At 40.4% G+C, this 23,758-nt stretch overlaps 1 protein-coding gene across 2 annotated transcripts in view; it reads left to right on the forward strand.

The window, feature by feature from the left end:
• Positions 1-23,758, forward strand: part of PIEZO2 (piezo type mechanosensitive ion channel component 2) — a 505,679-nt gene that overhangs the window by 263,436 nt on the left and 218,485 nt on the right. For both annotated transcript variants that reach the window (XM_032399040.1, XM_032399041.1), the window contains exon 5: positions 12,945-13,107. In XM_032399040.1, coding sequence (XP_032254931.1) covers positions 12,945-13,107 — 163 coding nt within the window. The remainder of the gene's footprint in view (positions 1-12,944; positions 13,108-23,758) is intronic.

Genomic DNA, 23,758 nt, shown 5'->3' on the forward strand with positions numbered 1-23,758 from the left:
ATTTCTGTGGTGCTCTTCACAAGAAGCATGAGCCAGGTTGAGGATCATCCTACATAATGAAGGCTGTACTCATTCATCTCCCAGAGCATGAAAAACTAAGGATGACACACTGAGAAGTTGTCCCAGATGAAAGGAGACTGAGGAGATATGACAGCTAAATGCACTGCATGCTCCTGGGGAGGGTCCTGGCCCCAGAGGAGGTGGAATAAGAATGGGGTCTGTCATTGGATGGAAGCGTGTCAATGTCGATGTCCTGAAGGAGAAGAATGCATGGTGGTAATGCAGGAGAGTCCTTATATGGGAGAAGTCCTCAATGGTGTAGAGAGAGGGGGTGACACAGATGGAGATATCTGGTCCTGATACCTGGTCCTGATTCATCCCACACAAATGCACAGAGCACATCAGCCCACCCTCCTGTACCTAGACTAAGCTTCTGCTTGCTTGATTTGACCACATTTGCAGTGTGTGTGTGGGCACGCATGCAGTATGATCATCTTATCAGTCCCTCAGTTTGCTTGCTCTGTTTGCCCATTCTATCTTGTTTAAGGTTCTCTTCAGATCCTGGATTTAGTCTCCAGTGGCTGCCTTGGACTTGGCATCTAGTTTTCTTCCTTTCCAAACTCACAGTCTTGAATAGGAATAAACACTGGTTCTTTTTCATCCCAGCCCACTGTTCTGACCGCTCCCACATGCAGATTCTTCCACTCGTCCAAAATTTGCTTGGCGGGGAGTTGGGTAGGGGCACAGCAAACATCTGTTTATTGTCACACCCTTATGAGGGATGTGATATTTTCTTCTTTTATAAGTTAGGAAACTGAGAAGTTAAATAACTTGCATATGTACACATAAAATCAAGTGGCTCATAAATATTGACCAGTACCTCTTCAAATGCCTCGGCATTGGCATTTGCATGTTCAAATGTCATCCAAGGTCATCCCTGGCCTGGACCCTGCTACTGTTCAAGGCTGTCCCCACCATTCATTCTCATCTTCTAGATCACAACCAAGTCCATTTGTTTGTAATTCCCCAGACACACCGTTACTAGTTCAGATAGCCTTCAAAACCCATCTCAGACTTGGTCAACTGAGGGGACAGCCCCTATTGCCTCCTTGACAAATAGAGTCGATTTGTTCTCTCTTTTTTCCTGACACTTCCACACATGCCTACTGTTGCCTTCACCCGCCTGCGGGACTTTATTTGCCTCCTATTGGCCTTTCTTACTATACAAGACCTTGCTGCACGCAGGCGCTGTGTCTTGCTCGGCACCGTCTGCCTACGACCTGGCAAAATGCCCGTGACCTGATACATACTCATATGTATTTGTTGAATTAAATGAACAGGGATGGGGTTCACTTCAAGGTCTTGAAGTCCAGAGTTCATGCTGTTTTCTTTATTCAGTGTTCGCTTCCAGTAGTGACACAAAGCCTTTGCTTTTTTATGGATTGAGTGTTTATGAAGAGGATAAATGGGCTACTTGGTCGCAGCCACCCGTTGCGTGTCTTACTTTCTTTTTAACAAAATAAATTTGACTTCATTTTCCCCAAGCTATTCAACACAGTAATTCAAGCAAGAGGGGACATCTGAGATGGCATGTTGTGTTTACTGCCAGTGTCGCTTAAAGAGGGAGATTTCAGATTGTTTTTAACGTTGTTCTTGTAACCCCATGTCCACCAGAACCTGGTAGCCCACCAGCTGGACAGTGTGACCAATGCTTTGTTTGTAACTTGGAAGGCAAGTCACTTTAGGATAGGCTCCAGGTGGTGCTGCTCTGTTTTTATGAATGTTATGATGGAGTTTTCTCTTTTGTTATGAATAAATGATGTGGAGACTCCAAACAGTGATCTATAGGAATGAGTGTTGTTGATAGAGGACAGAATATCCTTTGCGAGCTCAGAGAAAATAAAAGAAGGACAAATCCAAGAGGCAGGGCATATACACTTCCCCAGGAAGGAGGGGGGCAGCTGGAGGAAGTTCTTGGGTCACTGCAATATGTTATCATTATTTTTGACTAGCAGTAAGAAACGGTGTCTGAGAGGCTTTCACCAGGACCTTTCCTTGGTGATAGCCTTGTCATGGTCACAAAATCAATAAAAAGGAGGCACAGGAGGGAGCTCTCAAATGCTTAGAGAAGTTGACAGGAAGTGAGACCAGTGGATAGAATATATGATCATTTACACAAATGTTTCTTTTTTTTTATTTTATTATGTTATGTTAATCACCATACATTACATCATTAGTTTTTGATGTAGTGTTCCATGATTCATTGTTTGCGTATAACACCCAGTGCTCCATGCAGTATGTGCCCTCTTTAATACCCATCACCAGGCTAACCCATCCCCCCCACCCCCTCCCCTCTAGAACCCTCAGTTTGTTTCTCAGAGTCCATAGTCTCTCATGGTTCGTCTCCCCCTCTGATTTCCCCCCTTCATTTCTCCCTTCCTACTACCTTCTTTTTTTTTTAAACATATAATGTATTATTTGTTTCAGAGGTACAGGTCTGTGATTCAACAGTCTTGCACAATTCACAGCGCTCACCATAGCACATACCCTCCCCAGTGTCTATCACCCAGCCACCCCATCCCTCCCACCCCCCACCACTCCAGCAACACTCAGTTTGTTTCCTGAGATTAAGAATTCTTCATATCAGTGAGATCATATGATACATGTCTTTCTCTGACTTATTTCGCTCAGCATAATACCCTCCAGTTCCATCCACGTCATTGCAAATGGCAAGATTTCATTCCTTTTGATGGCTGCATGTTTCTATCCACAAGTTTGAAAGAGCACATGCATTATTTTTAATTGGGACAAGTGCAGAAGATGAGGTTGAAAATTCAAATAATAGAAACTGCATTAGCGAAGATCCAGAAGTTGGAAGGAATATGTCCTTGTCATAAGATGGTGAGGCCCCTAGAAGAAGGTTTAGGAAGAACCAGAAATAAGCTTAAGGATAGGGAACCTTGAACATCAGGTAGAGGATTTTAGATTTGATGTTTCAGGGTATTTTTTAGAATTTTGCTCAAGAGAGTCACACGGCAAAAGGAGTGAATTCTACTGGTACTGCTTTGGAGTTTTATTTTATTTTGTATTTTGTTTGTTTTAGTGGGTTTTTAAAACTTTTTATTTGAATTCCAGTTAGTTAACATACAGTATAATGTTAATTTCAGGTGTACAATTTAATGATTCAACACTTCCATACAACAGCTGGTGCTCATCACAATAAGTGCACTCCTTAATCCCCATTACCCATTTAACCCATCCTGCCACACCCACCTCCCCTCTGGTAACCATCAGTTTGCTCTCTCTAGTTAGGAGTCTGTTTCTTGGTTTGCCTCTATCTTTTTTCCCCTTTGATCATTTGGTTTTTTTTCTTAAATTCCACAGATGAGTGAAATCATATGGCATTTGTCTTTCTCTGACTGACTTATTTCACTTAGCATGATATTCTCTGGCTCCATCCATGTAATTGCAAATGGCAAGATTTCATTATTTTTTATGACTGAGTAATATTCCATTCCAACCAGCTCTCTGGGGGAAAAGTACCCTATTGGCAGCATTTGCCAACTTCCATGATGTTAATACTCCCACCGTGGTCAATTTCAAGCTAGTAATAAACACTGTCACTGAGCCCAGAGCTAGAACCAGCCAGCTCCCCCACACTCCTGAACAGTCGATACATAGGGACGAATATTTGACAGTATCCTAACCCCTTTCTCCCTTCTCTTCACTTCTCTGAATGCGCTTCATCAAAGCAAGAACCTTAGGATTCTCTTAACTGACCCTCTGCCTCATAAATAACAGAAGTGAAAAGCCATCAATACAATTTATTTAAGAATGAAGTGTGTGTGTTCTGAATGGAGAATAGCAACTTCTCACAATGAGATAAGTGGATTAAAATACTCAAGTAGTGTTTCACCTTTAAGGTGAAAAAAAAAAAAATCCTGCCACTAATGTAAAAAAAAAAAAAATCCTGAAAATCCAGCATCAGCTCATACCTTTAGATAATTAGAAATTGGCATGCAATTGCTATTTTAGTGGTAGAAAATGTTTCTGAGTTCATAGAAATGAGCTAACTATTTGGCTTCTCCAATGCATCAACAACCGCGTCGTCCCTTGACTTGAATATTGAAAGTGATTCTCAATAAATGGTACATTTCTCATCCAAACCTTTCTTCACTTACATCAAATCCATTTAATACTTCTTTATGTGACTTGCCATATGAAGTCATATATTCAGTAAAAAGATAGCCTCCATACATATTTTTAAGACATGTGGGAAGCAGTTGAAATAAGAGTTTTATCTCTTACATTAAGGTTTTACTATTAGATATACATTCACTTTACCTCTTCTTAAGGTGAATTATGAAATTTGAGTGACTGATGGACCTCAATCAAACAGAGTACTTAAGCTTAAGGAAAACGAAAGTAGTCCAACTCTTAGTCTGTCAACCTCAGAGGCCACCAGAGTACTAGGTAGAACATATTAATAGTTTGTATTCATTTAAATCATGCTCATTGGATATTTTAATCATTTATTGGAATTCCATTGAAGTTGACCTTTTTACTAACTCTGAACCAAAGGATTTACCTCACAAAAAGAGTTGCATAAATGAAATTATTCTTTTTGAACTTCTGGAGAGGACTGTGGTCACATTTATGCCTGGTTGCTCCTTCTCAGCAACACCTGAAACTCCCAACATTTTTCTTCTTTCCCAGTCCCATTTCAATTCCACGGCCTCCTTATTGTGGATTTTCCTAGTTGAAATGAAACTTTAAAGTCAGAAAGACACTGAGAAATCATTTTGTAGATGAAAAAACTGAAGCTTGCTGGGGCGCCTGGGTGGCTCAGTCATTAAGCGTCTGCCTTTGGATGGAGCCCCGCATGGGGCTCCCTGCTTCGTGGGGAGCCTGCTTCTTCCTCTCCCGCTCCCCCTGCTTGTGTTCCCTCTTTCTCTGTGTCTCTCTTTGTCAAATAAATAAATAAAAAATTTAAAAAGAAAAAGAAAAACCCTGAAACTTGGAAAAATGAAGTGGTTTGCCCATGGAAATACCCACATGCCTCACTTCTTCTCTGGACCTTGCCGGGAAGGATGGTGATTGTATTCCATTAATGAGGCAGACCTAATATAATCATGGTCATTAGAGCATCAATTGTTATTATCCCCTGAAGCCATAAAACAGAAAAAAAAAAAACATAGGCCATAAGCTTCTTACATCTTAGTGTTGAATTTTTGGATCTGACTCCAAAAGCAAAAGTAACAAAAGCAAAAATAAACAAGTGGGACTACATTGAACTAAAAGCTTCTGCACAGCAAAGGAAACATCAACAAAATGAAAAGTCAACTCACTGAACAGGAGAAAATATTTGTAAATCATATATCTGATAAGGGCTGATATCCAAAATATATAAAAAACTCAACTCAATAGCAAAAAATCAAACAATCCAATTTAAAAAAAAAATGGGCAGAGGCTCTAAATAGACATTTTTCTCAAAAAAAGACATACAGCTGGCCAATAGGTGCATGGAAACATGTCAACAATACTAATTATCAGGAAAATGCAAATCAAAGCCACAATGAGATACCACCTCACACCTGTTAGAATGACTATTATCAAAAGGACATGAACCAACAAGTGCTGAAGAGGATGTGGAGAAATGGAACCCCCGTTACACTGTTGGTGCAGCCACTATAAAGACCAATACAGAGGTTCCTCAAAAAACTAAAAATAGATCTACCATGTGATCTAGATCTAGCTATTCCACTTTTGGGTATTTAACCAAAGAAAATGAAAACACTAATTTGGAAAGATGTATGCACCCCTATGTTCATTGCAGTATTACTTCCAATGGTCAAGATATGGAATTAACCTAAGTATTCATGGATAGATGAATGGATAAAGAAGATGTGATATACACACACAATGGTATCCTCTTTGGCTATAAAAAGAAGAAAATGTTGCCATTTGTGACAAAATGGATGGACCTTGAGGATATTGTGCCAAGTGAAGTAAGTCAAAGACAAATACTATATGATTTCACTTATATGTGGCATCTGAAAAACAAAAAAATGAACAAAGAAGACACATGAACAAATAAGACAAAACAAAACTCAGAGATACAGAGAACAGATTGGTAGTTATTAGAGGGGAAGGGGGTTTGGAGTGGGCAAAAAGGGTAAAGAGGGATCAAACTGTATGGTGATGGATGGTAACTAGACTTATCGTGGAGACTTATTGTGGTGATCACTTTGTGGTGTGTACAAGCATCAAATTATTATATTGTACACCTGAAATTAATATGCTGTACACCAATTTTACCTCAATAAAAAAGTCATTATCTTTTCCAGCCAAGATAATTGACTTCATGTTTTTCAGATATGTTCTACACAAGGAATTTTAAGCAGCATGACTATTCCAACTTTAAAAAATAATATGAAGTATTAAAGATATATTTTTGTTCCTACCAACTAGCTTTCAACCAATTTAAGGACTTGAACATTACTCATATTTTATTTTTGGTATTTATACAATAGTTTATTGTATCCTTCTTCCCTTCCCAGAAATAAGTGTTTGTCATTTTCATGTTGTTCTTTATGCATAAATCCCTAAGTGATCTACATTCGGTACTTTTGCTTCTTCTATGTTCCACATTATGGTTGTGAGATGATACATCCATATTTAGACCCATCACACATATTTTGCACTACTTTATTCATTTATAGTATTTATTCTGTTTTGTGGAGGTGTACTAATTTAATCTATTCGTTTTCCTCTTGAAGGATATGTAGGTTATTCCCAATTTCCAGCTTCCTCAATTCCTTTTCAAGAGGTGTAATCACTCTGAACAAATAAGATCAATGTGACTAGAGCAAGATTGGAAAGAAAATATTTGCCTGTTTAAGAGATATTTTAAGCAGTTTAGCATATGCTTTTATATATATATATATATATATATATATATATATATGAAAAATATAATTGTTGTGTGTCTGGAACCCTAAGATAACATTTTATAGGGAAATACATATATCGATCTCATTAATTCATTAAAACAGGACTTCTACATAAAACCTGGTTAGCGTGATTTCAAATGTAGAATTTATTTGAAATAAAATTTAATTTATTGTTAGATGCTCTGGATGTATACTTATAACTAGTTCAGAGAACCTTATCCAAAGATTTGCTCTATGCAGTGCACCATCTCTGGACAATCTAATTTATTCTATTGACTTTAGCCAACATATATGGAAGGAAACTCTCAAGTCTACCCCTTCAGCCATGACTTCTCTCTCAGGCACAAATCCCATTGTGGCTTCCTGCATGAAATACTGCCTCTGCACTACACTTCACATTACCATGAACACTGCCTCCAAGCCCCACTTCCTACAACCAAATCACAATCTCTCCTACAGTCTCTCTGTTTCCTTGGTGATTATGTTCCTCCTTTGCTCCAAACCCTTCAGTAGTTCGGGCTCTGTGGATTCTTTGCCAAAAATCCAAGCCCAGTTGGGCCCAACCTTAACCCATCTTTTTTACTTTATCTCCCTTACATATCTTCATAACAGCAATCAATTTCCAGGACAGTGTTCAGCACATTGTAGATGCGTAATAAATATTTTTTGAATGAACGAATAAATTCTTCCAAATTGAGCCATTTAATGTTCATTAGATACACTTCATATCTCTTGTTCTTGAAATGTTTTCTCCAATGTATGTATTTAACAAAACTATATATTATTATTAATTATTATATATTATCATTAATATATAATAACTATATATTATTATATATTAACAATATATATTATATATATATTTCATGATTTATATTTTCCAATTTTGGCAATTACATCTTTGTGTCCAAGTTACTGAGACTAGTCATGAACTCCTGATCTCTAGCTATTCCCAAAGTAACATTTCTTCCTGTCTGGGTTTGTATTTTATTTTTCCTGAATGAAATGATCTAAACAAACTAAAATATCTCATCTAATTCTTCACCAGTACTTTGCACAAACTACTATTATACAAAGTAAAGTGTAAATATTTAGAGATAGCATTTATTCTCCCAGCCTTTACTCTGTGCACACTGTACCATATGTGTGTGTGTGTGTGTATCATACATACAAATAGAGTACACATATATACAGACATATATAGTTCTTGGATACAGAGAGGAAGTAGACAGGAAGCTCTCAATTTGGTAAATAAGCAAGCGACATAAAATGTTAAACATTTATGATCAAGTATGTGCAAGGTATGGCAGGCCTCTAAAGGAGGAAGTGGTCAAGGAAGGGTGATGGAGGGGCTTCACAGTGGAGAGGTGGAAAGTGAGTTTGAGAGGTGAGGAGAATATAAAAGTGTGAGAGAAGGACATTTTTGGGCAAGGGAGAAGATTTCACAATAGCTCACAGGGAAAAACACTTGTGTATTCAGGTAGATGCGATTTGAAGTACAAGGAAATCATAGTAAGAGTTGAGACAACCAGGCCTGGAACCCCAAGGGCCTCATATGCCATGCTCAGGAATATGGACCTTTCCTGTAGGCAGCACCGTTCACATGGTCAACCTTATGCTTCTAAAAATTAAACTCTGGTAGTAACATGGAGACCTGTTGGCAGAGGGGACCACCTGAGACAAAATAGTAAGGTTGCTACTGCAGTAATCCAGGAGCAGAATTGAGATGTGGCAATAAAATGGCGGCAAGAGAAACATTATGGAGACAGAACCTCGAGCTTTTCAGTGAGAGAATGGCAGGGTCCAGGTTCTGTCTTGGTTGCTAGATTGATGACAGCACCATTTTTCAAGGTTAGGAAGAACAGATTTCAAAATAAAAGTAACATTTACTTTTAAAAGCTTTAGAAGTGGACATATCTAGTAGGAAAATGGATATCTGTTGGTATGTCTCAGGGGAAAGGTTTGGACTGGGTATGTAGATTTGTAAGTCATCATGTTGGTGCCTGGGGGAGCCTAGGGGGTAGATAAATCATCCAGGCTTACCATGTAGCATTAGAAAAAAATAAGTGAAGAGTAGAACCTTGCAGACTCATCCATATTTGAGGAGAAAAGAAGAGTCTGATGGGTAAAACCCAGCCCAGTACTTCTTAGTGGGATTTCCCACTAAGCAATGCAAGTTTCCAGGAATATCCATAGTAGGTAGATAACTAGAAGAGAAAGGTAGAAAGCCAAGGAGTAGGTTTGAGAGCAGAAAGGGCTGATCTTGCTTGTCAAGTGCAGCACAGAGGTGGGGTAGGATGAGAATTAGAATGAGCTGTTTGGGCCTTGCAGCGTGGAGATCACTAGTGACCCTTCCTTGACAGGGCGTTTTCTGAGCAGTGTGGGCAAAGGAACCTGTTACAGTAGGTAGAAGATGGCTGAGCAAGGACAGGTGCGGTGAGGGTTGTCTATACTCATCAGAAGGCTTTGAATAGAAGTACTCTGCCCCTAGGTGAGCAGCTGGCCCAACCATTTAGCCCTTTCCTTTGTTGGTTTCCAATCTATCAGATGAGAAGAACTGGACTATTTCTAGTTATCTTCCAGCTTCATGATTTCAATGACTTACTGAGTCAATGGATGGATAATTGGACGATTGGATGAGAGAATGGAATGAGATGCCACTGACTTCAAAAGTTATTAGAGACCTATTAAACATCGAATTTGTAGGGATTAGCTGCATGTTAGGATAATTTCCAACATTATCCATTCATTTCAATCAAAAATCTAGACCAGTGAGCAGACTCTAGCTCAACATTTCCTAAGACCTGTTCCATGAACACTAGCTCAGTAAAATGTGATAGACATCAGATAAAATTTTTAAGAAATGATTTTTGGTCAAATAAATTTGGGAAACAGAGGTGTAAATAAACTCAACTTTCTTGTTTTACTACATAACTTCAGAGGTTCTTTACTACAGTAATAAGCATTGTGATTTTTCTAACACTTATTTGACCAAAGACCTTTTTTTTCTTTTATTTTGCCTTGTTTTGTTTAATTCGCCTCATTTCTGAGGACTAGCATTCTGATGAATGTACTTTAGTAGACACTGGTCTAAACAATGAAGAAGGAAACTTGATTGATAAGATGATCTCCAAATGATATATCAGTGAGACTATGACCTGTTCATTGGACATGCTCTTCATTATATCCTTCAAAAGTTTCTTTGTTTCTGCAGTGGCAGCATTATGAATGCACTGCTTTGTTCACTCAGCAAGCCAAGAGTAGTAGTTAATAGGTTAGCACCTCTGTGGCTGAATGATTTCATTGCAAATCGGGATCACAGCCCAATCCTGGATCCAGTAGCTGAATTCTATCACAGCGAGTGGAGTGATTGCTTTTGCAAACAGCATTCATTTACTCTCGTAATATATGTATGCTGTGAAATGTGTCTTTTGGGACCAAGAAACACAAAGCTGAGACTGTTTCCTCAAAGTGACTGTTTGCAGACTGGGAGCTTAATGCAGTCCACAGGTGGGGAAGGCAGAAGGCTCTTCTCTGGCTTCCCACGTCTCTGTACCTCTGTACCTTGGGGCAAGAAGCAGCTGAGGCCACAGCAGGAGTCCTTGTCACCTTTCCTTTAAGAATTCCTTTCCCCTTAACTCCGCTTGGTTAGTGCTTTTCATACGACGTCACAGTCAATTTGTTTCCCATGAAAGAGCTGTAATAACCTATTCCCCTAAATCCCCCTGATTAGGACTAGCAGCTCTCCTGACCGTAGCCCCACACAGCAAACACCCACCAAGCCTGGCCTTTGTGTTCTGGTCTCTCTCCTGGATCCCCTCTTTCTTCTCACTGAAATGATACTAATTTTTGTTTGCTCTGTTTGATCACTTTAAAAGTATACAACAGACTTCTACCTTTGTCCTGTGATAAAATCAATCATTAGATTTCATTGTTATAAGTGTAGTTTAGATGAAGTTTTCTTAATTGAATTCTCTTCCTCGTACCCCAAATGAACGGAATTTGCAATGTTTTTAATACCTCTGACACGGTCCTGTTTGTTTCATTTATGGAGGTAAAGGGATTTCTTCCCACTTTCATGTTTCTCTGTTCAGAAGGGTTTAGAGCCATGTATAAACAACAAAGCTTATGGGGGGCATGCTCTCTTCCAGACCACTTTTTAAAAAAGCAAATTAGACTGGTCTGAAGATTTTTTCCTAGACTCTTTAAGTAATTAAGTTTTAACTTTTACATATTATTATAGTAACAAATAAATGGAAACATTCTAAATGTGCAACAGTAGTGGAACAGTTACATGCTATCTGATCGTGAACATGGTGATGTTTAAAAATCATCAGTGAGTCATAAACATATTAGTGATATATTAAATGAACTAATCATTTTCAAAACAATAGGTAACGTATGAGCTTGGCATTGTAAACCCTCAATGTGTGTGTCAAGGTACCGAGGAAGCTTGGAAAGAAAAACCAGGCAGGTACATACATGAGAATGCCGTGGTCGAGAGCATAAAATTTGGACCTAAAGGGAGCTTGAGTATACTTCTGCTCTCTCTCTATCTGTGTGACTTCAGGGAAATAATTTCACCTTTTGGAGCCGAAGTTGGGATTTTTTTAATGTAAAAGGAGGATAAATAATAATACCTAACTCTATATGGTAGTTGGTTGGATAAAATAATATGTACCAAACTCTTAACACAGAGCAATTGCTCAGTTAGTGGTAGATATCATTAACAATGCTTTAATTTATCAAAATGTTAACAGTGGTTATATCTAGGCAATGGGGATCTTGCTGTTTATTATATTTTATGTTTTTGTCAAAATATATAATATATACAATGTAAATGAATCCAGTATGTATTTGATCACACACACGCTTAGTTCCTGAACAGGTTTTATCTCTGATAAACATTGAGTCACTTGCATTTAACTCAAATGAGATAAAGAAGGCAAAGAATAGGATCTCTTTGACACGGAGGAGGAACATATGGCCATGGGAAGCCCCCCAGTGGAATGCCGCTTGTCAGTGTCGGGCTTACACTTGAACCCATCCTTCCAATTCTAAGTTCACTGTCCATTCTCCAAGATTAAAAGAAGAAACCTATCAGGTCTGCCTTTCTTAGAACAGTATGGAAAACAAAATCAACTACATATTCAAAATAATGAAGAGGTCCTGCCTTCAAGGATTGCTGTAACATTTTCTCTGTTTTCCCTCCAGCTTTGATTTACATCTAAAGTACAATATCTTCTGACTGCTAGTACGTGTCTAGTTTTTTTTTTATTATGTTATGTTAATCCCCATACATTACATCATTAGTTTTAGATGTAGTGTTCTATGATTCATTGTTTGTGCATAACACCCAGTGCTCCATGCAGAACGTGCCCTGCTCAATACCCATCACCAGGCTAACCCATCCTCCCACCCCCCTCCCCTCTAGAACCCTCAGTTTGTTTTTCAGAGTCCATCGTCTCTCATGGTTCGTCTACCCCTCCGATTTCCCCCCCTTCATTCTTCCCCTCCTGCTACATTCTTCTTCTTCTTTTTTTCTTTCTTAACATATATTGCATTATTTGCTTCAGAGGTACAGATCTGAGATTCAACAGTCTTGCACAATTCACAGCGCTCACCATAGACGTGTCTATAGTTTTTTAATTGCTTCAGCTAGATTGCTGACACCTGGGTCTGTACTGTGCACGCGGCTTATTTAAAGACAATATAGTTCATTAGCATGTTTTAGAAGTGAGACTTGGTTTAGGAGTCTTTATAATATTTCTGAAACTCCAGTGAAACCCTGGTGCCTTCCTGAATCTTAGCAGATTACACAAGACTCTGAGGTCGATGAAAAGCTTTCCTGGGCCTTGTAAGCAGAAACTGAGTATTGCTTTTTTAAAATTCATTAAGGAAATACAGACATACTTGGAGATAGTGTCACCATAGAAATAGAAAAACAACTAAATTTCCTCCACCTCCCTTTTTTTTTTTTTCCCTCCGTAGCTTAAAGGGAGCTGATGCTGGCAATGGGATCAGAGTGTTCGTGCCTGATATCGGGATGTTCATTGCTAGTCTGACCATCTGGCTCGTCTGCAGAAACATTGTTCAGAAACCAGTGACAGAAGAAGCAGCACAGTATAACTCGGAGTTTGAAAATGAAGAATTGGTAAATCTGATTTCATGCATCTATCCTCCTTCTTTGATTTCTGAGGGCCTTGAACCTTCTAATAAGTTGTGTAAGAGTGAAATGTGCAAAGCACTTAAGCTTTGGGGTGCTTGGCTTCAGTTACGTTGCACAGCCCCTGGTGTAGTTCTGATGGGTAGGCATTCGCATCCACATCTTGGCCATGAGGAGCCAGTTCAAGGAACATGAGGGCTGCCTTTCGTGAGGCATTCATCCTGACCCAGTGTTCTTTTCACTCTCATCTAATATTATCTCAGATGGTTAACCTTCTAGATTCATAATATTATGGCCCATTGTCTAGATACCTTAGTTATTACAAAATATTTAGAGAAGAAGTAACACCTGGTAGTTTGGGGAGAGAAAAAGTAATTCCTCCCTGAAGGGAAGCTTTCTGGTCCGTGCACCTTGCTCTTTAGAGTGGACTTGTGTTAGCATGTTTTGATCAAGTTATTTTAAAGCATTCCAGAGAAAAAATATATACCTTTGGGAAAGTGTAAGAATTGGAAAAAGATAACGATAATGAGGAAAATGTATGTTAATTTTTAGCTATGTGTTTTAGCAGAAAGAGTTTCAGGAGGATCAGGGAGCACATCAGATCTCATTCGGTGTATGACAGCAAGTTAGACAGCTCATCCCTGTCCCCGGACCTGTTTCTGAACACTGATCCATTCTAATGACTCTACTTTGTTATATGAGTTTCAGTGACACTGATTTACAAAGTAATTGGTTTGGTAATTGAAAGATGAAATTTACAAAGAGAAAATTACGAAAAAGACTTACTCTGGACAGTTGACCCAAGACACAGCTACCAAATGTTTTTATTCAGAAGTTTTGGCAAGAACTTTAACCTGCAAAACTGAAGTTAATTGAAATCACTACTTTGAGAATGGTAATCACAAAGGCCTCAAGGAAGACAAGTCTCAGTTATGGCAAGTGACCTATGTGCCTCACAAATAAGCAGCAAATTACCTTGTATAGTTATTAAAAACAAAACAATAAAGTGAGGATATAATTCAACAGATCTATACAATCTAGAAATAATACTACTGCTGAAAATCATTTATGGGTAAAAAACACAATCACATCGATCACATTGCATATCAATATTCTGCTATTTTTAAGGCAAATGTTAACAAGTACTTGGTGTAAAAAACAATTATAGCAAGGTAGCAACTAACCCTATCTTGCATTTAAGTCTACAAACTATGCAGCACTTGTCAGTGTCTTAAAAATGGGTAAAACTATGAGAATGCCTTTTCTTCTTGTTGGCTTTCCAATTTTAAAGCAAAACTTAAAATTTTAATTTTCAGTTTTATATTTGAACTTCAATTTATAATAGTTACAGTTTTGAAAATCATCTGGCTTTGATAATTATCGCCAAAATTGTCCAAGTTTGGTGAAAGTAACCCCACGAACCCTCCAGACTTAGGATTTTTCATTACTATTATTTATAAAGGCAAGATTATTTTTCAGTTATCCTCATATTATAAATAGAAGATAAAGGATATTTATTGTAAATGGAGTAGACTCTGAAGGCAGACATCGAAGCTACTAACAGTGGCTATGTGATGTTGAGAAACTTGTTTATTCTCTTTCTTCTGCAAAATGAGGATGGTCATAATCCTACGTAATGGATTTGCTGTAAGCACTAAATGAAATGTCAAATAAAACACACCTAGTGCAGTGCCTACTCATTGGGGTGCTTAATGAGATGCTACTTGCTCTCCTCACCTCGCTCTTCTCCAGTTGGAGAGGTCCTAGAGCAGTTTCAAATTCAGAGTCCTCTTAGAATGATAGAAAGTAAAGTTGGGTGGTGAGTTTGAAGCCAACCCACTCAGTAAGAGAGTTCTTTCTGTGCTCTTTGTCACAGATAGCCATAAGTGAATGGCAAGGCTTCTTATAAAAAGAACTTCTGTCACTAAGGACAGATGCTTTTTTGCCATAGGACTAGGGAAGCCTACACTGACTGATGGAAGTTAGCGGATTTCAGGTTATGTTAAGGTCACACATCTGGTGAAGAAGAGAACACAGAACCTTCAAATGGATTAGTTCTAAAATCATGTTTCCTTTTGGATTTCACACAGTTGTCAAAGATAAACTTAGGGTACTTCTCTTCCATTTGAAACCTGTTTAAATATCTGTACTCTTTATATTATTAATGGCATTATTTAAAAATAACAATAAGATGATAGACATTCTAAATATTATTTATTTGGGGGCTTTGAAAAATCCTAAATATCATTATTATGAGGTTGAATTTCTTCCCCTTTAGATTTATTTTGGCCTCATTTAGATCTTAATTTCCATTCTCTTAGTACATTCCAGCCCCCCAGGTGGCCCGGGAGGAGCAGGCTGGTGTGTGAATCTTCTGAGATGAATCCACAAGGAAATATTTCTTACATGTGAACAATCTGGCTTGAGTCTGAAAAGAATAGAAGCACATGGCCAAAATAAGTAGGAGAATTTATTTTGTTTTGGAAGGTCCCAACATATTTCCTCCCTTTTATAAATCTTGACATTTGCACTGTAGAATGTTTTGTTTTGAGGATCCTTTGAAAGAATAGTGTTTGCTGGCATTGTTTCTTCTTTCATTTATCTCAGTGGAGAAATGGCAAGATTAATCCATTGGTGCCTGCAAGAATTTCTTTTCAAATCCGGCATTGTTTTAAACTAGCAACTAATCCCTGAAGAAGACTCAAGAGTCTTTCCTAATCTTGCTCAACTTGATAATGAGGCTCAAGTTTGCTGTTTTAAAGGGCATCACAAATCCCTGGATTTCCCCACCGCCAAACCCCCCCCCCCCCCGCAAAAAGCCCCAGGGAAAGTCAGTGGGTGGGAGGATCTGCCCAGATCTTGCATTGTTACAGAGAATCTTGTATTGTACAGAGAACAGAGCTCAGTAAGGGAGCCAATTCCTCAAGTGCCAAAAAAGGTTCTCTTTCAACTGACACATCTGTGGTCTTGTTTATCTGTTCATTGCAATTGAGAAGCAGATCTACAAATCATAACTGGGTGAAAGATCCTTAATCTTAAATCTTAAAAAAAAATGAGTCACGTTATGAAAATTAAGTCGTGTAGGAAAAGGTCACCTGTGCAATGAAACACTTTGTAATTTCACCAAACTTCTGTACCTTGTATATTTCTGTACTACTAGCTCTTTCTAGCTATTTAATGCGATTTCAGGCTTTATTCTTTTGGAAGCAAATAGTATTCTAATATATTATTAATCCAAATTTATGAGCAACTAAATGTTTATTCAAATAGGAATTTTAGTCATGACTTGGTCTGCTTAAATAGTCTGACAAATCAAATACAAAGCATAAAAATAATATTTCAGTATAAGCATCCACCATCTGTTAAAAATTCAGGTATGCAACATTTGCATCCTGCTTTATTTGGAAGTTCATTCTGAGCCACAAAACCTGTACCCTCCTTTCTTTTTTTTTTTAATTTTATTTTATTATGTTGTACCCTCCTTTCTGATGCCTAATGTCCATTAGGCTCCCACGGCATCTGCATTCTGGCACATAAAATCACCAACAGGGCCATGCCTCAAGTTTCAGCATTGAGGTTTTCGAAGTTACTGTTTTTTTTTTTTTTTTTTGGAGAGCAAGGAACAAAGAATGAAAGAAATCAATCTTTTTACTGTCACCTTCTAATAAGGCATTCAGCATCTCCCCTGAGATTTAGTCCAAAATCACCTGTTTTAAGTTTTCTAGATCCTGTCTTTTCAGGCACACAGACAGGATCATCTGAAACATGGCAGCGTTCAGTAGGGTAAGAAGCTGGGCAACCGCCCACTTGCCCTACCAGCCTTGAGCTTCCTGGCTTTTGCCGCCTCTCAAGGTCACTCTCAGGAACTAGGCAAGGACTTACTGTCCTATGTCCCCCAAAATGTAGCACCCTGGGTCTGTCTTCTCTGGGTTAAACACATTTACAGTTTGGGGGAACCTTTAATTGTGGTGATTTTAGATGCCATTAGTTTAAATAAAGAGAAAGTTTCTAATTGGAGGAAATCATTGGCCTGTTGTCTTCAAAAAGCTTCGGGAAGGCTCAGTATTACAGTATGAGCTTCAGGATGAGTATCACGGAGACAAGTTACCTTTAGATCCATGGCTAAATGTATCCCCCACTGTCTTTCAGCTACATCTCCCAGGACACAAGGTGAGACCATGGAGTCCCTCTCATCCTTTCCTCTGAGAGAAACACACCAGGAGAGCATACCCACTTTATCACATAGAAAGGCAGGGATGTTATATTATGGGCATATGTTAGTTGACTGAACTTTGACCAGCCTGGACTTGAATATGTGACCAGTAGTAAAAATAAAGGAAAGAATAAGCAATTATGAAGGCAGCTCAAATATTTTTACATTATTAAAATAAGACTATTCCAAATTAAATACACCTTCATTTCTCTCTTATTTGTTCATTCATTTAACATCACTTAACAATGTGTGCCTATTCTCTGCTTTGTTTTTTTTAAGAAAATCAAAGCTTGGAAGTAGACTTTTACCCTTAACAATATGTCTAGATCAAATTTGTAGAAATTTTCAGAATATTTTGTTCTGTCCTTGATATATTTGACAGGTGATCTTGTGCATTTGAATTGCAAATAACAACAAAACACCCACAAGAGAGACTTGTTTGGGGAGATTGCAGAGCCCAATGTCCCTTCAGTGAGGGTAGCTCGGTCAGGCACAGTGGGTGGGGAGGAACCTGTGTGTCCCACCCCGGCTACCTGGTCCTGCTCCAGAGGGTCTGCATCTCCCTCTCCTTTGAGGCTGGTCGTGCTTTCCATCCTTCTCTCAACTGTAAATACTGAGATGGAATTGTCACCAACTTAATGTCATTTAATTCCCCATGTTTCTTTCAAAGTATTGGTGGCGTGTTTGAGGGCAGGAGCTCGATCTCCCTTCCCTCCTTCCACCCAGCCTTCCTGCTGACTGCCCACCCAAGTTCACAGGATTGCCGTTCACTCAGTTGCTAGAGCCCTGAGCCCTGGTAAGACCCTTGATGCCTTGGACCCCTTATCCATTATCATCAACAAGTCCTATGGGTGCTCCTCGACATTTTCTCTAACATCTGGTTGCCTTTCTCTGTCTCTCCTGCCACAGTCCTCATCCCACCTCTCAACCAGACCGAGAAATAACCTGCAGCTGGGTCTCCCCGCCTCCAGCCTCTGTTCTTCCTCTATTCCACTGCTACCACACTCTCTGCCTTATCCAGATTGCCCTTGTAAAATTATAAATCAAACTATGTCACTTCCTTGTAAAATTATAAATTTTATATCCGGATTATCCTTGTAAAATTATAAATCAGACTATGTCACTTCCTTAGCTAAAACACCTCATTGGAGTCTCATTAAATGAGAACAAAATTCAGGCTCCTAACCCTGAGGGCCATGGCACTTCCTGCCCCCACACCCTCATCCTGGGCTCTGGCCCACTCCCTCTCTGTGCTTCTCTGTGTCCAGAACCAACTAGCTCTCTCCCGTCTTCCTAGAGTTCACTCCCTGCTCATTCACGGCTAGTTCTTCCTCCATCATCAGGTGACCTCTTTCCCACCCGCCCGGATTATTCCCTAGTCTTTGTCTTGTTATATCCATAACATTTATCCCACTCTGTAATTATTCTACATACCGCTTTTTGTTGTTATTTGCTATCTCCCTCACTAAAGTATAAGCTGTCTTGTTCTCTGTTGCAGCAAACCTTAAGTTAGCAAAGTAACCTGAGATTGGACACATAGTAATACTTATATACTTAAGTTAAATGGTTAATTGATTAATATGGAGGCTTGCACAAAGCAACCTAAAGTATAAAACTAAAGCAACAAACCATAAGGAGTCAGCCCTGGGCCAGGATTATCTGCAAAGAGCTGCTTCTCCCCCGAACTATCAGAGGACTTGGCAGGGCCAGGGAAACCCATATATCTGTCTTCAGTGATCTCTCCTTGCTGTGACTTCAGAGAAGCATGCATATTTATCCATGCGCATGCTTACTTACTCAGTACCTACTAGGTAAGGAAAGTCTTAAGGAAAGTCTTTCAAAAAGGAAAGTCTAACATGGACTGTTTTGTTTTTTTTTTTTTTTTTTGCTTTGCTTTCCAGGACATTTGTCTTTTTTTTTTCATCATGTTTGCTTTGGGAATAACTGGAATTGGGCATTCCAAATCCCCGTAATTAGGATTTTATATTCTCACTTTATAAACAGTTATATACACTTGGTTTATTTCCTCCGAGTGAGTGCAGACTTCTGGGGTCCCAGGGCGGATTCCCCCCCTAGACCTGGCACAGTGCTCAGAGCAGAGCTCACGCTCAGGAAAAGTTCTGAGGGGAGGGAGGAACTGTCCTGGAGGATGGAGAAGGAATGAGTGGATTCCAGAGCAGCTAGAGCAGGGCTCAGCCTTTGAACATTTTAACAACAAAGACTTGCATTTTGTTTACATTGCAGCCCATCCGAAGGTATTATATGGGTCCTGAATCTTTCAGGACATTTTGGAGCAACAGGAAGGGCTGTGTGCCCTCAAAATGCTGCTTTGTTATCACTTCCTGAATTCTTTATTTCTAGAGGGAACACCGGGTATGTCAGTTAGGAGTGCTAAACTCAGCTGTTTCTTATAAGAGAAAATGGATGGTTCAGGGTCAGTAATAATCTCTCTAACCAGAGACAAACTGAGTAGACGGTATCTGTGTGTGTGTGTTTTTTTAAATACTGACTTGGTTTTGTGGTATGCCATTAGGTGAGTTTTTAAAATAAACCCTAAAGATATAAACCTTTAAAATAATGGCCAGTCCAGTTTGGCTACTCTCCATTATTGTTCATTTCCTTTTCAAATGATGTTCAGGTGGTTCTCAAAGATGGGTGCAATCTCTAAGTTGGCGATTTGGCCTGGGACCTTTGGGAAGGTTTTGATGCAGGGCCCATCCCAGAGCTGTGGAATGAGAGTGTCAGGGAGGGATGGGGATGTGGATGGTGGCGCCAGGCTCCACTGCTCTTGCAAGTTTGGAAAAATAATCTTCCTAAAACAAGTGTGGCCGTAGAATGAAATATTTGTTTATCTGTACGATGCTGTCCCGTTAGGTTTACATAACTCACGGTGACATCACACGGACGAGGCGCTCTCTCTACTCCCTTCCACAGGCAACACGGTGCCCATAGCGTTTGTCTTGTGCAGTGAGGCACTGCACTTGCCTTTTCCTTCCTTGGGCTCTTCTGTTGAGATGAACCCATTCTGCAAAGGTAAATTGTTAACTTTTAATAATAAACAATGAATAAACAACTCATGACACTTTAGAAAAATGTTCCTTTGCCTCCAGATCGTTTGTGACTTTGATACACTCCGTTGACATGTTTTTATAGCATGGTTTTAGCCACAAAGAAGAAAGTGGATTCATCTGATGAGAAGTTCTGGCCTAACACGTAAAGGTTGACTGAAACCGGAAGGAGGTTCCACAGATAAATTACTTCAATGTATTTTCCAGTTAAGGGAGTCTGCCTAGCATATGATTCCAACAAGATGTTTGCAGTTTTGTCTAGTCTGCGGAGCATGGAATCTGTTGATCGGGCGTTGTGGCTGGAAGCCTGTGCGTGGAGTCTTGATTGGCTGCTTCAGAATTACGTAGGGCAGCTCTTTGATCATACGGAGGCCTGAGATTCGCTCCCAGAATTTCTCATTTAGGAAGTTTGAGGTGAAGCTAGGTAGGTACCTGCTCTCTTAAAGATTCCCAGGTGATCATCAGGACTTACCCCGACCCAGGTTGAATCTTTGAGCGCTCGGAGCTAAAGAAAAATGGATGTTTGCGTTCCACCAAAACTAACTGTCCTATCCTCCCTGTCCGAATTGTGTGGGAACGACTGCCATGTGCCGAGTGTGGGGAGGCAGCTGTGGGGGTGAGATGCGGTGGCTGCTTGGCGCTCAGACCCTCTCCCAGAGGTGCCACGGGAATACATGTTGGCACATTTGAAGTGGGGAACTTTTAGCAAAGGCAAGTTAAAGGATTTACATGTCTTCAAATAAGTTGTAGATGTTGACAAGTTCCATAAATAATATGGAATTTTTTTTTTTTTTTTTTTTGCCTTTCTAAACTGTAAAGTGTTTTTTTTTAAATTTCTAAGATCGCTTTGGAACCAGGGGAATTAAATCTTCTTTTATAGCTACTCCTTAGCTTCAAGGCCAGAGTCTGGTTGCATTCGAATGCCGGGAGAGATTACAACTCCCACAAGCAAGGCTGCTTGTTAGTAAATACATTTGAGCGCGTGGACGCTGTTCCAGAGGATCAGTGTTTATCCTTCACCAGACGAATCATTTAGGGGGAGAAAGCCTGCCTGTTAAAAAGCAGGCCTGACGTGACTAATGGCAGTTCTGGCCCCAGGCTGGACAGTGGGGGCTCACAGAGGCCAACCTGGCTCACTTTCGGCTCCCTCTCAGCGTGGCAGGTTTAGAAAGCGTTTCCGACTGAGGGCCCCAGGGATTCCGGTACAAAAATGCTGAAAACCCTCAAGTACAGTGGTATGTTTATAAAAGTCACGGGGGCCCCAGTCCCGCCCAAGAGAAGTCAAGGAAATGCGTTTGTCTAACCTCACAAAAGTTCTCGACCAGAGAACTATATTTAATTTAATCTATATCTGTAGCAATTCTACAACTGAATAATAAGCCACTTATTAGGAAAGTTAGGAGTGTGTTTCTGACTGGGACCTGGGCGGCTCTAGCTGTGTTGTCTCTCAGGGTCTCCCCGGGCGGCTCTAGCTGTGTTGTCTCTCAGGGTCTCCCCGGGCGGCTCTAGCTGTGTTGTCTCTCAGGGTCTCCCCGGGCGGCTCTAGCTGTGTTGTCTCTCAGGGTCTCCTTTCTCAAGTATGGTGACTGAAGGTTTGGGCCCAGCTTTCTTCCTCAGGGAGGATTTTTATGTGTCGCCCTGCTGTGAGGGGGAAATTAAGCAACACATGCCCCATGAACAGATGGTTTGTATGTGGATGGCGGTGTGGGTGCCATAGCAATAGCTTCTCTGGATGGGTCCCCACAGACACTCTTGGGGGCACCAGCGCAGGTGGAAAGGAAGAGCTGGTATGGGACATGGGAGCCTTAAGAGCTTGGGAGGGGATCCTATGGCCAAGGACACATTCCAAGCATGTCCCAAGGCCAAGAGAGCCTGTGGACTCTGGGTTCCCCACGTGGTTTCCTACAGGCAGAGCTTCTAGGCAAAGATTAGGGTAAGGCTGGAGAGACAGACTGGTTCCAGGTGTGGTAGCGCCTGAGAGGTGGGCAAGCTCTGTATTCTCTCCAGGTAATCTCATCAGACCCCTGACTTTAGAAACCATCACTCTACCACTGAAATTCAGATAGACCTCTCCAGTTTCCACCTCCCTCCAGCCCTCCAGATCCCTGTGCTGGCTGCCCTTGTAACATCTCCAACAACATAGCCTGAAGGGCATCTCAGAACTGAAATCCCCCCTGCAACCTGCTCTCCCCTTGCTTATCCCCATCCCCATCTCCTCAATAATGACAAAAATACAGGAACTGTCTTTGATTCTCCTCTGTCCCTCCTCCCTCCACATCAAATTTACCGATGAGTTCTGCTGACTTGACCTTTAAGACAAACAGCAGAGACACCAACCTCTCTTCAGCTCCGTGAGCTCCTGTCTCCTCCTCGACCACAGCAGTAGCCTCCTCGCTGCGGTCTCCCTTGGCATCACCATGTGCAATAGACCACGTCATAGCCCTCACTATGTGGAGTGATTGGCAATCAAACTCTGTTAGAGTGAGTTCAAGAGAAATGAGGAGTAGGGGAAGTGACGCCATGTTTTTAGCCAACTCTTGGAGAGTCACTTTGAGAGGGAAATATGGGTTGGAAGGGGTGTGGGTTGGAGATGGTGAGGCATGTTTTGTTTGTTGATGGGGAGATATGGGAGAGGGAGCATGAGGTAATGCAGAGGGGGGAGGATGGCTGGGATCATCCTTTTCCCTGGTATCTCAAGGCATGCAGCTCATCCACAGTCACAGGACAGGGGGGCCCGATTACCTGCTGCACAGGTGAGCTTTAGGTTGGTAGGCTGATGTGCCAGCCTGGGGTTAGCCCCCCTTCTCTCAATGAAGTAGGAAGGGGGCTCATCAGCTGACAACGGGGAGGGTGAATTGGTAGAAGAGAAAGTATGTCAGAGAACATGTGCCTTCTTTCTGAACCTACCATGGTGCCTTTGACCAGCTCTTCCCTCCATCTGGAATGTTCTTGCTGAGGATTTGCACATGGCTGGTGACTTTGTGACATTCAGATGGTGGCTTAAATGTCACCTCCTCAGAGAGGCTCTCCCTGACCTCAGAACCTAAAATAGCCACCCTGCTACTCACAGTCACATCACCCTATTTTAATTCTCTGACTAGGGTTTGTTACTGAGAGATATTCAGCTTGTTAATTTTCTACTTGCCTACATGTTTATCACTGCATCTCTTAGGAGATGCTAGCACACACTAGGCCCTGAACCTGTAGAGAAGTCTGCATGAATAAGCATGAAACATCCCTTTTCCTTCAGGAAAAGATGCAAATGTGTCATGATGGAATACAATAGAACCCAACTTGGGTATATAGACTTGAATAGGCCCGAGATTAAATCTGTGTGTGTGGTGTGGAGGGTGAGTGT

Source organism: Phoca vitulina, unplaced genomic scaffold, assembly GCF_004348235.1.
Source record: "Phoca vitulina isolate PV1807 unplaced genomic scaffold, GSC_HSeal_1.0 scaffold126, whole genome shotgun sequence".
NCBI lineage: Eukaryota > Metazoa > Chordata > Mammalia > Carnivora > Phocidae > Phoca > Phoca vitulina.